Genomic DNA, 13,291 nt, shown 5'->3' with positions numbered 1-13,291 from the left:
CTTACACGGAGTAACCTACCAGCTTAATACATTCTTCATCAGGGGCATGTAGCTTGAAAGTGAAGCAGGTTGGCTTTCTGACTCCTTGAGGGCACAGGCACAGAGAAAGACCCACTGCCCGGTGGTGAGGACTAGCCAAGGGCTCTTCACTCTGTGGAGGGAGCCAGGACGCGCCCCTGACAGGAATCTGTGGACTAAGCAGCCGCTCGGGCCTTGGCCACCAGCCCGGGAAAGAAGAGCAAGGGGCTTTCCACCTGCCCTAAGCCTAACCCGGGGCCGGGAGGCCTCTCAGGTTCCGCCATCCGGTGCCCCGCCTCCTAAGCCGGCCACCTCCTCTCCGCGCCTTTTCCCCGCCCCTCCCCTCACGCTCGACGGGCTCGCCCCCGCGCCCGGCGCGCGCGTTCGCGGAGGCGGAAGACCGGAGAGGCGCTCTGCCGTGGGTGCGAGCGCGCAGGCGCCTCCTTGGGATAGCTGCGGGCGCGAATCCTAATGTTCTACGGGCTGCGGGGTAAGAGGCCGGGACCCTAGGGTGTCTGGGCTGCTGGGTCAATGTGGGGAGGGGCGGGGGACTCGCGCAGCGCTGCGATCCGGTCGGCTGCTGGCAGCCCGGATCCCCAGCCTGGCTCCCGGTCCAGCCCCACTCAGAGGGGAGGCTGGCGAGGCCTCCCTACCTCAGCCTGCAGGCTCGCTTGGAAGTCGGGTGACTGGACGTGGGGATGGTGGTGGGACCCCTTGACTGCAGCGGCCTCGGCGCCCTTGTTCCTGCGCTCTTGAGGGTCTGGACCGCTGGAGAAAGGGAGGAGAAACGTTAGGACGGTCCCTTTCGCCAGACGTGCTCTTCTGGGATAGGCTTACACCCTAGGTGTTGTGTCCACCTTGGGGGAAGGACCTTTCAGAAAAAAGGAACAAATTCGGCCCTGGGGTGTGAACGACTGAGGTTTTTGCTTGTTTTTATTTTTGGTCGAAATGTACTCTGAGGAAAGTAGGACGGACACTTCTCTGCCACCTGCGTGAAAACTTCTTGGCGTGTGGATGGGTTAAACAGTTAACTGTACTTTGCTTTGCAGAGCCCTTTTTACTGTAAAGGAGAAGAGATCCGTTAAAAGTGTCATAATGTTTTTAGGCACAAAGGACTCAGTAAAAATGGTACCTCCCCTCTTCATACACAGGAAGATCTCCATTCAGCAAATGTTTTATGAGTACTTGCTTTTTGCCAACATTGTTCTAAGTGCAGGGAACAGAGCCAACAGCTAAGAAAAGAAGATCTTTGCTTTCAGGGAGCTTATGTTCTGGTTGTCAAATAAATGTAATTTCCTCTTATGTTTTTTTTTTTTACTGGAATGTAACATATGTACCATAAAATACTCTACACCAATCGTAAGTTGTAACTTGCTGATTATGGTAAAGAAAATGCATCTTTTAGCCACCACTCGAATCAAGAAGCAGAACATTCACAGCTTCTTCTGAGAAGACCTCCCTGGAAGACCTCTCCCAATCACCATCCTCTCTTTTCTCCGTAAAGGTAACCTCTTTAATGATTTCTAATACCATAGATTAGTTTTGTTATGAGCCTTTCAAATGGAACCATATTATATGTACTCTTTAGTATGGAGCTTTTTTTTTTTTTTTTAAGATTTTATTTTTAAGTAATCTATACACCAAGTGTGGGCTTGAACTCACAATTCCGAGATCAAGAGTCACAAACTCCACCAGCTGAGCCAGCCTGGTGTCCCTAAGATCTAGCTTTTTTTACCCATTATGTTTGTGAGATTATTCTATGTTGTGTTAAGAATACAACTTCTGATAGTGAAAAGAATTAGGAAGAAAATTAAAGAAGGTAATTGTACAAACAGTAAGAGGTGGAAACTTTAGTAAGGTGGTCAAGGATGAGCTTTCCCAGGGGATGACTTGAGACAATATGAATGACAAAAGGTTAGCCAGTGAGCTGGGTAAAAGCATTCCACGCAGAGGAGAGGAACAGAAGGTAATAAATGAAACTGACAGGTTTTAGGAAGAGAGGGAAGATCTTGTAGGAAAGTGGGAGGAGATGAAATCTGAGAGGCAGGCAGGGGTCAGATGATAGAGGGTCTTATGTCTGGAGTATTTGCATTTTGTTCTAAGTGTAAAAAGATGTGCGGAAAAGATGTTTTTGATGCCCTTTAGTTTTAGCATGGGCCATTTGTGAAGGATCGGAAGTCCTGTCCATTTTATTCATCAAAGAAACCCCACAAAACTGGGTAACTGTTGGGAATTAGGGGAAACATTAACATGTTGGGAGACCAGATCTTTTGTATTGTCAGGATTTATATTAATTCAGACACATAATATGTTTCCAAAATCTATTTAATATACGCTTTAGAAATTAGTCATCTATTCTACACTCTAAAAATATTCTTTCAAGTAGTTGTTCAGCTTCTGTTAGAACCTGTTAAAGAGGAACTCCCTTTTTAAGAAGCAAATCATTTCATTTTTGAAAAGCTTTAATCTTTAGAAAAGCTTTCCTAATACACACACACACACACACACACACACACACACACTTTATTTATTTATTTTTACTTAAACCACTTATGGGCTGCCTGGCTGCCTGGCTCCCTTGGAAGAGCACGTGACTCTTGATTTCAGGGTTGTGAATTCGAGCCTCACATCGGGTGTAGAGATTACTAAAAACAATAAGTAAATTTAAACTAGTTAAATTTTTTACTTTTATTTTTTATTTTTATTTGTTTTTGAATTTTTTACTTTGAAATCAAAATACCTGTAACACTGATTCTGAGTCCCTACAAAACTGACAGTTATCACCTGTTACTTGTTGTCTCCCTTTTAGTACTCAAGCAGTTGATTTTTGTACATTTGTTTTTTCACATTTAAGTTCAGGGCTTTGAATTTATTTGAATTTATTCCTGTCATGATCTTTGGAGTTAGAGTTAGTCCATCATAGATGTTCACATTTTCTTGGATGTGATTTTTTCATCCATCAGTTCTCCCTTCCACCACTCTGCTCTTGGCAGACTTGATGAGCATCATATTAGTTAAGCATTACATTCTTTTTAAGTTCATTAAGATTATTGAGTGTTATTGGCAGTCTTATTTTTTGTTATTTAAGGTTCCTGGGGAAGTTCTTACATAGGATTTTCTGGAATTGTGGATAATTGACTTAACTTGGTCATACTAGTGATTTAAATTTCCTAGATGCAGTATTAGTTAAGCTATATTTTTATTTTATTTTTATTTTTTATTTTTTAAAAATGTTTATGTATTTTTTTGAGAGAGAGAGAGACAGAGGGTGAGCGGGAGAGGAGCAGAGAGAGAGGAAGACACAGAATCCTAAGCAGGCTCCAGACTCTGAGCCTGCAGCACAGAGCCTGATGCGGGGCTTGAACTCACAAACTGAGATCATGACCTGAGCCGAAGTCAGACGCTTAACTGACTGAGTCACCCAGGCACCCCAATTTTTAAGTTTACTTATTTATTTTTGAGAGAGAGCGAGCCAGAGAGATAGAATACGAGTGAGGGGGTGAGCGCAGTGCAAAGAGAGGGAGAGAGAGAATTCCAAGCAGGCTCGTGCTGTCTGCATGGAGCCTGATATGGGATTCGGAACTCACAAACCATGAGATCATGATCTGAGCCAAAATCAAGAGTGGGATGCTTACCCAACTGAGCCACCCAGGCACCCCAGTTAAGCTGTAGTTTTAAATTGAGGAATTAACATTTGTAAAATCAATTTTAAACATGATATCTTGGTAAAGTAAATTGTTGTATTGCAGTTCTGGAATGTATAGTGCAGCATATTGATAAAAAGGGCTTTTTGTGTTGGTCTAAAAAAGAATTTGGGGGCATCTGGGTGGCTCAGTCAATTAAGCATCCGTTTCTTGGTTTTGGCTTGGGTCGTGTTCTCATGGTTCATGGGTTCAAGCCCCACGGTGCGCTCTCAGCTGACAGTGCAGTGCCTGCTTAGGATTCTCTCTTTCCCTCTCTGCCTCTCTCCTACCTCTCAAAATAAATAAATAAACTTAAAAATTTTTTGAATAGTTTATAATGGCCTGTAACTTGTGTGAAATCCAGAGTCAACATTGGAAAGTGATTGAATTTTAATTTTTCTGCTTGCTTTGCTTCTGTGATAGAAGTTCTAGTGAACAGTAAAACAATTAAAAATGAATGCAGTAGGAGGGAGGAAAGAGAAAGGAAATTTATATAATCCAAATTTGAATAATATATTTCCATAGCCTTATTTACCGCTTTGAGTCATTCTTCCTGATTGAGCTAGACTTCATTAGTTCTAGAGTTGACTTTGCTATATTTAAATAAGAGAATAACTTTTGTCACTATATTGCATATCTGAAACTGATATAACACTGTATATTAACTCCACTGGAATTAAAATAAAAAACTTAATAAAAAAATAAATAAAACTAATGTTTTATTACATTCTTAATTTTTCCCCCCCCCCAGTGGGTGGAATGTGCCAATTTTCCCCTAGTTTTTTCAGTTGACTTACTGTATTTTTCTGGTTATATTTAAAGTATATCCTGTGGTTAAAATGGCCCATGATTTTTCAAAGCTTTTTTTACTTTTAAACCATCCAACCCAAGGAGAAAACTGAAGGGGGAAAGAAAAAACCATGGAAATGGTTAATTGCATTTTACTGCTTTTGTATTTTCTTTTAAGAGTTGGGGTTATTATTTATTCTTGTAAAGGTTCATTCTTTAAGGTAGAAAAATGGTGTGGTTAGTGAATGTATAGTTTGGAAGAAAAGAAGTAAAAATCAAACTACATGAATTACTTTAGTGGAACATTTTCTCAAACTAAGTAGAAAGATAAAATTTCTCTCTCTCTCTGTACCAAAAATAAAACATCCCTAAATTTACTTTTGTAGTCTTATTTTTACCTGTAGATAAACATGCTTTGGATGGAATTGACTCTTCCACTCTCTTGTTTTTCTTCACTCAGAAATATTCCCACATAAGAACAGATCCTTACCATATCTTTAGATTTATTAAGTCCCATTTAACAGGGAGAGCTACCTTTTGAGGTGTATTTCCCAACTAGAAGACTAGGAAATAAGGAACTTTAAAACTACCCACTTTCCTCCTTGCCCCCACCTCCAATTCTGTGTGTTTCTACTTGGTTTAATGGATTTTTTGTTAGACTATGCTCAGCTAAATCTTGGTCTCTCTCTCTCTCTCTCTCTTTTTTTCTTCTAGGCTACTTCATAGACATAACTGGAAAGGAAGCATCACTTAAAATTCTCTCAAACTCCTAATTCCAGGGAATTGATAACATTTCTCTGATGAAGAAAAGAAGTGCTACTGACTGCGTGTTAAAAGTATTCTGGCACTGGTCCTGTTTTTTCCCCTCCCTAGATTTGAAGAAAAATTATGGAGAAATGGCACTTGATGACAATTGTGGTCTTAATAGGACTAACAGTACGGTGGACAGTTTCTCTTAATTCTTATTCAGGTAACACATTTTTACTGTTTAAAAGATGGGTAAATATTCCTTGACTAGTTTCTTCTTCATCTTCATCTTCATCTTTGTTTGGTAATAGTTTATAGTTACCTGATTGGGACAGAGAAGAATTTGAGGCTTTATTGGTATGGTCAAGAAAATACATTTAAACATTAAATTCCAATATAAAGAATATGTATAAGAGCTTAATAGAAGCATAGGCTTTGTGACATGGGAAAAAAATGTATTCTAATGAGGAAGCGGACAAGTTGAGAAATAATTACATATTAGGTATCGAAGAGAGAACTGAGCTAAGTACATCAGGGTGGGAGTGGAATCAAAGGAGGCTTTTTTTTTTGTTTAGGGTAGAGAAGCCATGTTGCTAGACTGAAGGGAAGAGATCAGTGGAGAATAAAGATTGGGAATGATGTGAGAGAAAGAGAGGGAGGAGAATTGCTGGTGTGTGGTCCTGGATAGGGAATAAGATTTGACTTAACCCTGTGAGTATTTATTTAGCACTGCTCATGTTCCAGGCACTGTGCTAGATGCTAGAAATACAAGGTGAATATCCAGTACTGAAGGGGGTCTGTATTTTAGTAGGTAAGCAGTCATGGTACCATGTGTTAATTATGACTAGAAGTATTTGTGAGGTACAAAGGTAACAGAGAAGTGCCTGATGACGGTGCATTAGTGAAGACTTTTCAGAGAAGACGTTTGAGTTGAAGGTTTGAAAGATGACTTGGAATTTGCTAGGCAAATGAAATGGGGAACATGTACAAAAACATGGTAGAATGAGAGCATGGTTTTAAGTAGTCAGTATTGGAGTAGCATCAGAAGAAGGAACAAAAAGGATGGGGAGGGAGTGGCTCGAGATTAAGCTATGCAATTAGGTTGGCAAATTACTTGTATTTTAGAGAAATAGCTTTCATTGTAATGAAAAAGGATTGTAGGAAGCAGGTTGGAGGTAAAGAGACAAATGACACAATCATAATAATAGAAGTACGAGCTACTATTTTTTAAGTATTTACCATATGCTAGACACTGAGTATTTTGTTATGCTTACCACAACCACTGAAGATAAGTAGTAGTACCTGTAATTTACAAATGGAAAATGTGACAACTGATAAATGACAATGGGGATTCAAATATATTTGTATTTTATTCAAAAATCAATATATGACACTGCTCTGTGGCTTCTGAGAAAGAAGTCCTGAAGTAAGCCTGTTAAAAAGATGCATAAATGAATTTGAGGAATATTGAAGTAAAATCACTTGGATGCAGCAGTAGACTTGGGTTCAAATCTTAGATCTTCCACCCTCACCTGTTAGTGCCTGATCCTGGGGAAGTTACTTAATCTCCATGAACCTCTTACAAAGGTACCTCTACTATAAAGTGGGAATATTAATATGTATTTTAACAAGATTGTGGGGATTACTTGAGATACTATGCATGAAACATATTTTCTTTTTTAATAGTGTAGGAATATAATGAGCATATTGATGGTTCACAACTATTATCTTGTTTGATCCTTACATTAGATCATTTAACCCCAGAATGTTTATTGTCTGCTGTGCAGCAAAAATATGTCTTACTGGTGATCAAGTCTTTAGGTCTGACTTTTAGGGTGACAAGAATAATAAATGGTATCTTCCTATGATACTGTGATTTGTAAAAAAAAATATATTTGTTTGGTCTTTGTCCTTCTGGCACAGGGCCCCTAAAAATCCCTTGGAATTTTCTAAGTGAAAGTGAAAAATTGTCTTTTGTTATGGTAATGTTGACTTTTGGACCCACCTAAGGATGGAGGCTGGTTTCCAGGAAAACCAAATCTTATGATTAGAGGGTTGGAACTTTCAGTCCCACCCTCTGATTTCCAGGGAGGGGAGAGGGGCTTGAATCAGTCACCAATAATAAAGCTTTCATAACCCAAAAGGAGGATGGCGTTTGGAGAGCTTCCAGGTTGATGAGCACATGGAGATTCAGGGGGAACGGAAGCTCAGCACCTTTGCCCACACCTTGCTCTATGCATCTCTTCCATCTGCTGTTTTGAGTTATATCCGTTTATAATAAACTGGTAATCTAGTAACTAAATGTTTCTCTGAGTTCTGAGACATGCTCTAGCAAATTAATTGGACCAAAGGAGGAGGTTGTGGGAGCATCTGATATATATATAGCCAGTCTGTCAGAAGCTCAAGTAATAGCCTAGACTTGTGATTGGCATCCAGAGTTGGAGGGGCTCGTTGGAACCTCCAGTCTATAGCTAGTGTGTCAGAATCTGGGCTGGTGACTGGCATCAGACGTGGAGGGAGGGGGCAGGCTTACAGTACTGAACCCATAACCTGTGGAATCTGATGCTATCTCTGTAGATTGTGTCAGAATTGAGTTGAATTGTAGGACATGGAGTTGGTGTCTGAGAATTGCTTGTTGGATGTGTGGGGCAACCCCCTGTAACCCACATTGTAACTGGGTCCCTGAATCACCCTATCACTTCCCTAGAGAAGTTCGCAGTCAAGTGGGCAGGGTGGACTTGAAAATACGTTCTACGTTAAAATAAACGAGGTAGACTGGGAACACAGGAGACTTGTAATTCAGACAAGAAAGGCTTAGAGTATAACGTTAAGGATAACAAACATTAAATTTGTTCTGAAAGCGAGGGAAGGATTTACTAGGCAGAAAAGGAATCCTTTTTTCTTGGTTAGAACCAAAATAGGCAGGTCCTATTTCGTTCAGTTTCTCTGTAAGCTTAACACTCAACCTGAGATTTTGCAAATAAAGTGTAAGAGATGAACCAGAAAACATTTGTGCCAGTTCCTAGAGCAAATTTTATCTTGGTCATGCTTTCTAAGCTTTTTTTTTTTTTTTTTTTCCAACGTTTATTTATTTTTGGGACAGAGAGAGACAGAGCATGAACGGGGGAGGGGCAGAGAGAGAGGGAGACACAGAATCGGAAACAGGCTCCAGGCTCTGAGCCATCAGCCCAGAGCCTGACACGGGGCTTGAACTCCCGGACCGCGAGATCGTGACCTGGCTGAAGTCGGATGTTTAACCGACTGTGCCACCCAGGCGCCCCTCTAAGCTTTTTTAGTGTTGAGGCATTTCCCTAGTGGGAGGGTCCCTATTACCCTATATACTTCACAAGTTTTGAATTTTTGTCAGTCCAGAGTGTGTGAAATGATATTTTGTTGTGGCTTTAATTTGAATTTCCTTCATTACTAAAAGATTGAGCATATTTTCATGTTTACTGGCCATTTATATTTCCTTTTCTGGGATACTTGCTGTGCCATTTGTACATTTCTATTAGATTCTTTTTTCTAACATAGTCTGTATTTTTTTGTTTCGTTTTTTCTCATGAATTCTATATTCTGGAAGCTAACTTTTGTATAACTTGTAAATATCTTTTCCAAGTTTATGGATTATCTTTTCACATCTTAAGGTGTCTTGATGAACAGGATAAAATAATGGAATTAATCTTTTTCCTTTATGATTTGTGCTTTTTGTATCTTTAAGAAACCCTTCCCTACTCCAGTGACAAAGGTATTTTCCTAAAATTTTCTTCTAAAAGTTTTAAGATTTGTCTTTTCTATTTAAGTCCTTATCTCCTGAAAATTGAATTTTGTGTATAACATGTCATCTAAGGATTTATTTTTAATTTTTTTTCACATTGATAATTAGTTGTTTTAACCCATTTATTGAGAAGTGTATTCTTCCCCACTAATCTGCATTACCAGCTCTATCTCAGGTTTTTATATATGCATGGGTCTGTTTCTGACTCTTCATTCTGATAAATTGGTCCAGTACCGCAGTATTTTATTACTATAATTTTACAGTACATCTTGATATATTATGAGTCAAATTCTCCCACCTGATAGTTCAACTTCAGGAGGGTCTTAGCTATTGTGGGCTTTGCTTTTTCATATTGCAGTAGGCAGAATTTTGAAAACGGCCTCCCAAAGATGTCCTGCCCCATTCCCCAGAACTATGAAAATGAGATCCCACTTTTTTTGCTCAGTATATCTTTTTCTCTCCTTTTTTTTTTCAGTATATCTTTTTCTACCCTTTTACCCTTCACCTCTAAATCCCTGTGATTTAGACTTGACTAACCAGTTCCCCTCCTTAATTCCACTTTCTCTTGCTAGTTTGCAAGTTGTACTTTTATTTTGTTCTTTCAAGGTGTGGTGTGGAGATTTTCACATATATATTTAACTTAAGAAAGTCTAAAATTAAATTTTTTTTAATGTTTATTTATTTTGAGAGAGAGCTAGAGAGTGAGCAGGGGAGGGACAGAGAGAGAGGGGGACAGAATCTCAAGCAGGCTCCACACCATCAGCATGAAGCTTGATTGGGGGCTTGAACCCATGGACCATGAGATCATAACCTAAGCTGAAATCAAGAGTTGGGTGCTTAACTGACTGAGCCATCCAGGTACCCCAACAAAGTTTAAAATTAATATATTTATGTCTTTCTGAGCAAGGTAAGGACCACAAAATGATTTTTTTTAATGCTTTTATTTATTTTTGAGAGAGAGAGAGATCCCGGGTGGGCACCTGCGAGTGTGGGGGAGGGACAGAGAGAGGGAGAAACAGAATCTGAAGCAGGCTCCAAGGCTCCAAGCTGTAAGCACAGAGCCCGACGCAGGCTCAAACTCATGAACCATGAGATCATGTCCTGAACCAAAGTTGGACACTTAACCAACTGAGCCACTGAGGCACCCCAAGGACCGTAAAATGCTTCAACTCTAGTTACAAGTCCACCCCCACCATTAAAATGTTATTATTGCCTAGGATTTTAGACATTAATTACTGTTAGCTTCTGTAACAATTCATATTTATTTATGTTTACCCTCTATGTTTATCATTTTCTGTGCTCACCCTTTTTACAATTGCATCTTCTTTTGAGATAATTTTCTTTCTTTTTGAAGTACATCTTTGGGAGATTTTTAAAATTAAATTTTTTTTTTAATGTTTATTTTTTGAGAGGGAGAGAGAGAGAGAGAGAGAGCAAGTGCATGCATGAGCTGGGGAGGGGCAGAGAGAGAAAGAGACAGAGGATTCGGAACAGGCTCTGCACTGACAGCAGAGAGCTTGATGCGGGGCCCAAACCCACAAACCATGAGATCATGACCTGAGCTGAACTCAGATGCTTAACCAACTAAGCCACTCAGGTGCCCCAGAGATTTTAGTTTTTAAGCAATCTCTACACTCAGTGTGGGGCTTGAACTCACAACCCTGAAGTCGAGAGTCAGTGCTCCACCAACTGAGCCAGACAGGCATCCCCTAAGAAAATTTCTTTTAACTAGGCTCAATGCACCAGTGTAGGGCTTGAACTCACAACCCTGAGATCGAGTCACATGCTCTACCCATTCAGCTAACCAACCAGGCCCCCTGGAAGGTATTTTTCTTTTAAAATTTTTTTTTTTCAACGTTTTTTATTTATTTTTGGGACAGAGAGAGACAGAGCATGAACGGGGGAGGGGCAGAGAGAGAGGGAGACACAGAATTGGAAACAGGCTCCAGGCTCCGAGCCATCAGCCCAGAGCCCGACGCGGGGCTCGAACTCACGGACCGCGAGATCATGACCTGGCTGAAGTCGGACGCGTAACCGACTGCGCCACCCAGGCGCCCCTCTTTTTTTTTTTAAAGTAAGAGCCTGTTGGCTTTTTATCTGAAAATGCCTTTATTTTGCACCCTAACATTTTATTCTGGGTATGGAATTCTGCATTGGCAATTATTTTCTCATAATATTTTGAAAATCTCATTCGGGGCGCCTGGGTGGCCCAGTTGGTTAAGCATCCGACTTCGGCTCAGGTCATGATCTCGCGGTCCGTGAGTTCGAGCCCCGTGTCAGGCTCTGTGCTGACAGCTCAGAGCCTGGAGCCTGTTTCAGATTCTGTGTCTCCCTCTCTCTCTGACCCTCCCCCGTTCATGCTGTCTCTCCCTGTCTCAAAAAAAATAAACAAACATTAAAAAAAAATTAAAATCTCATTCATTGTCTTTTAGTTTCTATTGCTATGTTCAGATATCAGCTGTCATTTCAGTTGTTATTATCTTTGTAGGTAATTTGTCTTTTCTGTCACTGAAATTTCACTATGGTGTATCTAAGTGTGAATATTAAAAACTTTATCCTCAGGATTTTCTGGGATTTCTGACTCTAATGAATGGTAACCTTCTGTTTCTTCTCATTCCATTTTCTCCTTGTAAAACTCTAGTTAGATATATTAGATCTTTGGTTATTTATTTATTTAAATGTTTATTTATTTGAGAGAGAGAATGAGAATGAGCAGGGGAGGGGCAGAGAGAGAGGGAGACACAATCTGAAGCAGGCTCCAGCCTCTGAGCTGTCGGCACAGAGCCTGACATGGGGCTTGAACTCAGACCTTGAGATCATGACCTGGATCAAAGTTGTATGCTTAACCAACTGAGCCACCCAGCCACCCCTGCTCTTTGGTCTTTTATTAATTCACCACATATGTGTAGGGCACTTGTGCCAAAGCAGGTAAGATAGCAGAAAATAAAACAGACAACAATCTCTTTGTCTCATCGAGTTTATATTTTCAGTTCTCTCTTCAAATATTGCATCTCCCTCATTTCTGTTTTCCCTGTGCAACTCTTTTTTCTTAATGTTTATTTTTTAAATGTTTATTGATTTATTTTGACAGAGAACACAAGCAGGGGAGGGGCAGAGAGAGAGGGAGAGGCTCTGTGCTGACAGCCCCCTACGCAGGACTTGATCCCATGAACTGTGAGATCATGACCTGAGCCAAAATCAAGAGTTTGGATGCTTAACTGACTGAGTGACCCAGGCGCCCCACTTGTGCAACTCTTATTAGATATGTTGGAGTCCTTCACCCTATCCTCTATGTCTCATAATCTCCTATATTTTTCATATCATGGTTTCACCCTATTGCTTTTTTAATAATCATCAGATCTGTCTTCCTGTTCATTACTTTCCTTTTTAATTGTGTTTAATCTATTTTAACTATCCACTGAGTTTTATAATTTTAATAATTGTTTTATTTCCTAAAGTTCTACTTGTTTCCTTTTCTTTTTAATTAATTAACTAATTTTTTACATTTATTTATTTTTGAGAGACAGGCAGAGCACAAGTAGGGGAGGGGCAGAGAGAGAATGAGACACAGAATCCGAAGCAGGTTCCTGGCTCTGAGCTGTCAGCACAGAGCCTGAACCAGGGCTGAAACTCACAAACCATGAGATCATGACCTGAGTCAGACCCTTAACTGACTGAGCCACCCAGGTGGCCTTATTTGTTTCCTTTTCAAATCATCTTCGTCATTTGTGATTATCTCTTGTTCCTTCAGCATATTCTAGTGTCTTCTTTTATATCTTTAAACATAGTAGCCATACTTATTTTATATTCCCTATCAGAAAATTCTAGTATCTGCAGTCTTATTTCCTGGTTTGTTGTTTTTGTAGAGTCTAGCTCATGGTATTTTGTTTCTTTGTGAGTTTAGTGATTTTTTAAAAAATTGTGAGCTCATGTTACCTCGAACTTTTATCTGTGAGAATTCTTTGAGGCCCGGGTTCACTATGTATTTTTCCACAGAGGATTTATGTTGCCTCTTGCTAGGCACTTTGCGCACTATTAACAAAAGTTAAACCAAATTCTCCATCTTAAGGTTTCTTTGGCTCTATACTTGGTGTGAATTCAGGCCTCACACTGGGTGAATGCAGGATAATGTTATTTTCAGGAGACTTTTTTCTTGTACTATAGGAGCCAAGGCAGAGGTAAATACTATCTTCACCATTTTTCACAAAGCATTTTTTTTTTAATATCCTTGTAGATGGTTCTCTGACATTGAAGGTTTTACCTGTTCAAGTACTAGGCT

The 13,291-nt window shown here is 40.0% G+C and overlaps 1 protein-coding gene across 3 annotated transcripts in view; it reads left to right on the top strand.

The window, feature by feature from the left end:
- The first annotated feature begins 425 nt into the window (after positions 1-425).
- ALG6 (ALG6 alpha-1,3-glucosyltransferase) overlaps positions 426-13,291 on the top strand; it is a 66,523-nt gene continuing 53,657 nt past the window's right edge. The window contains exons 1-2 of one of the 3 annotated variants that reach the window (XM_047083261.1): positions 426-508; positions 5,364-5,460. In XM_047083261.1, coding sequence (XP_046939217.1) covers positions 5,379-5,460 — 82 coding nt within the window. In that variant the 5' untranslated portion in view covers positions 426-508; positions 5,364-5,378. Of the gene's footprint in view, positions 509-596; positions 1,523-5,363; positions 5,461-13,291 lie in introns of those variants that run through there. The other 2 variants (XM_047083263.1, XM_047083262.1) reach the window with 2 other exon arrangements.

The sequence above is a fragment of the Lynx rufus genome, unplaced genomic scaffold, assembly GCF_022079265.1.
Source record: "Lynx rufus isolate CCGP_SWC_20201006 ecotype Redwood Valley unplaced genomic scaffold, mLynRuf1.p SCAF_2, whole genome shotgun sequence".
NCBI lineage: Eukaryota > Metazoa > Chordata > Mammalia > Carnivora > Felidae > Lynx > Lynx rufus.
This window is presented reverse-complemented; position numbering and strand designations above follow the sequence as displayed.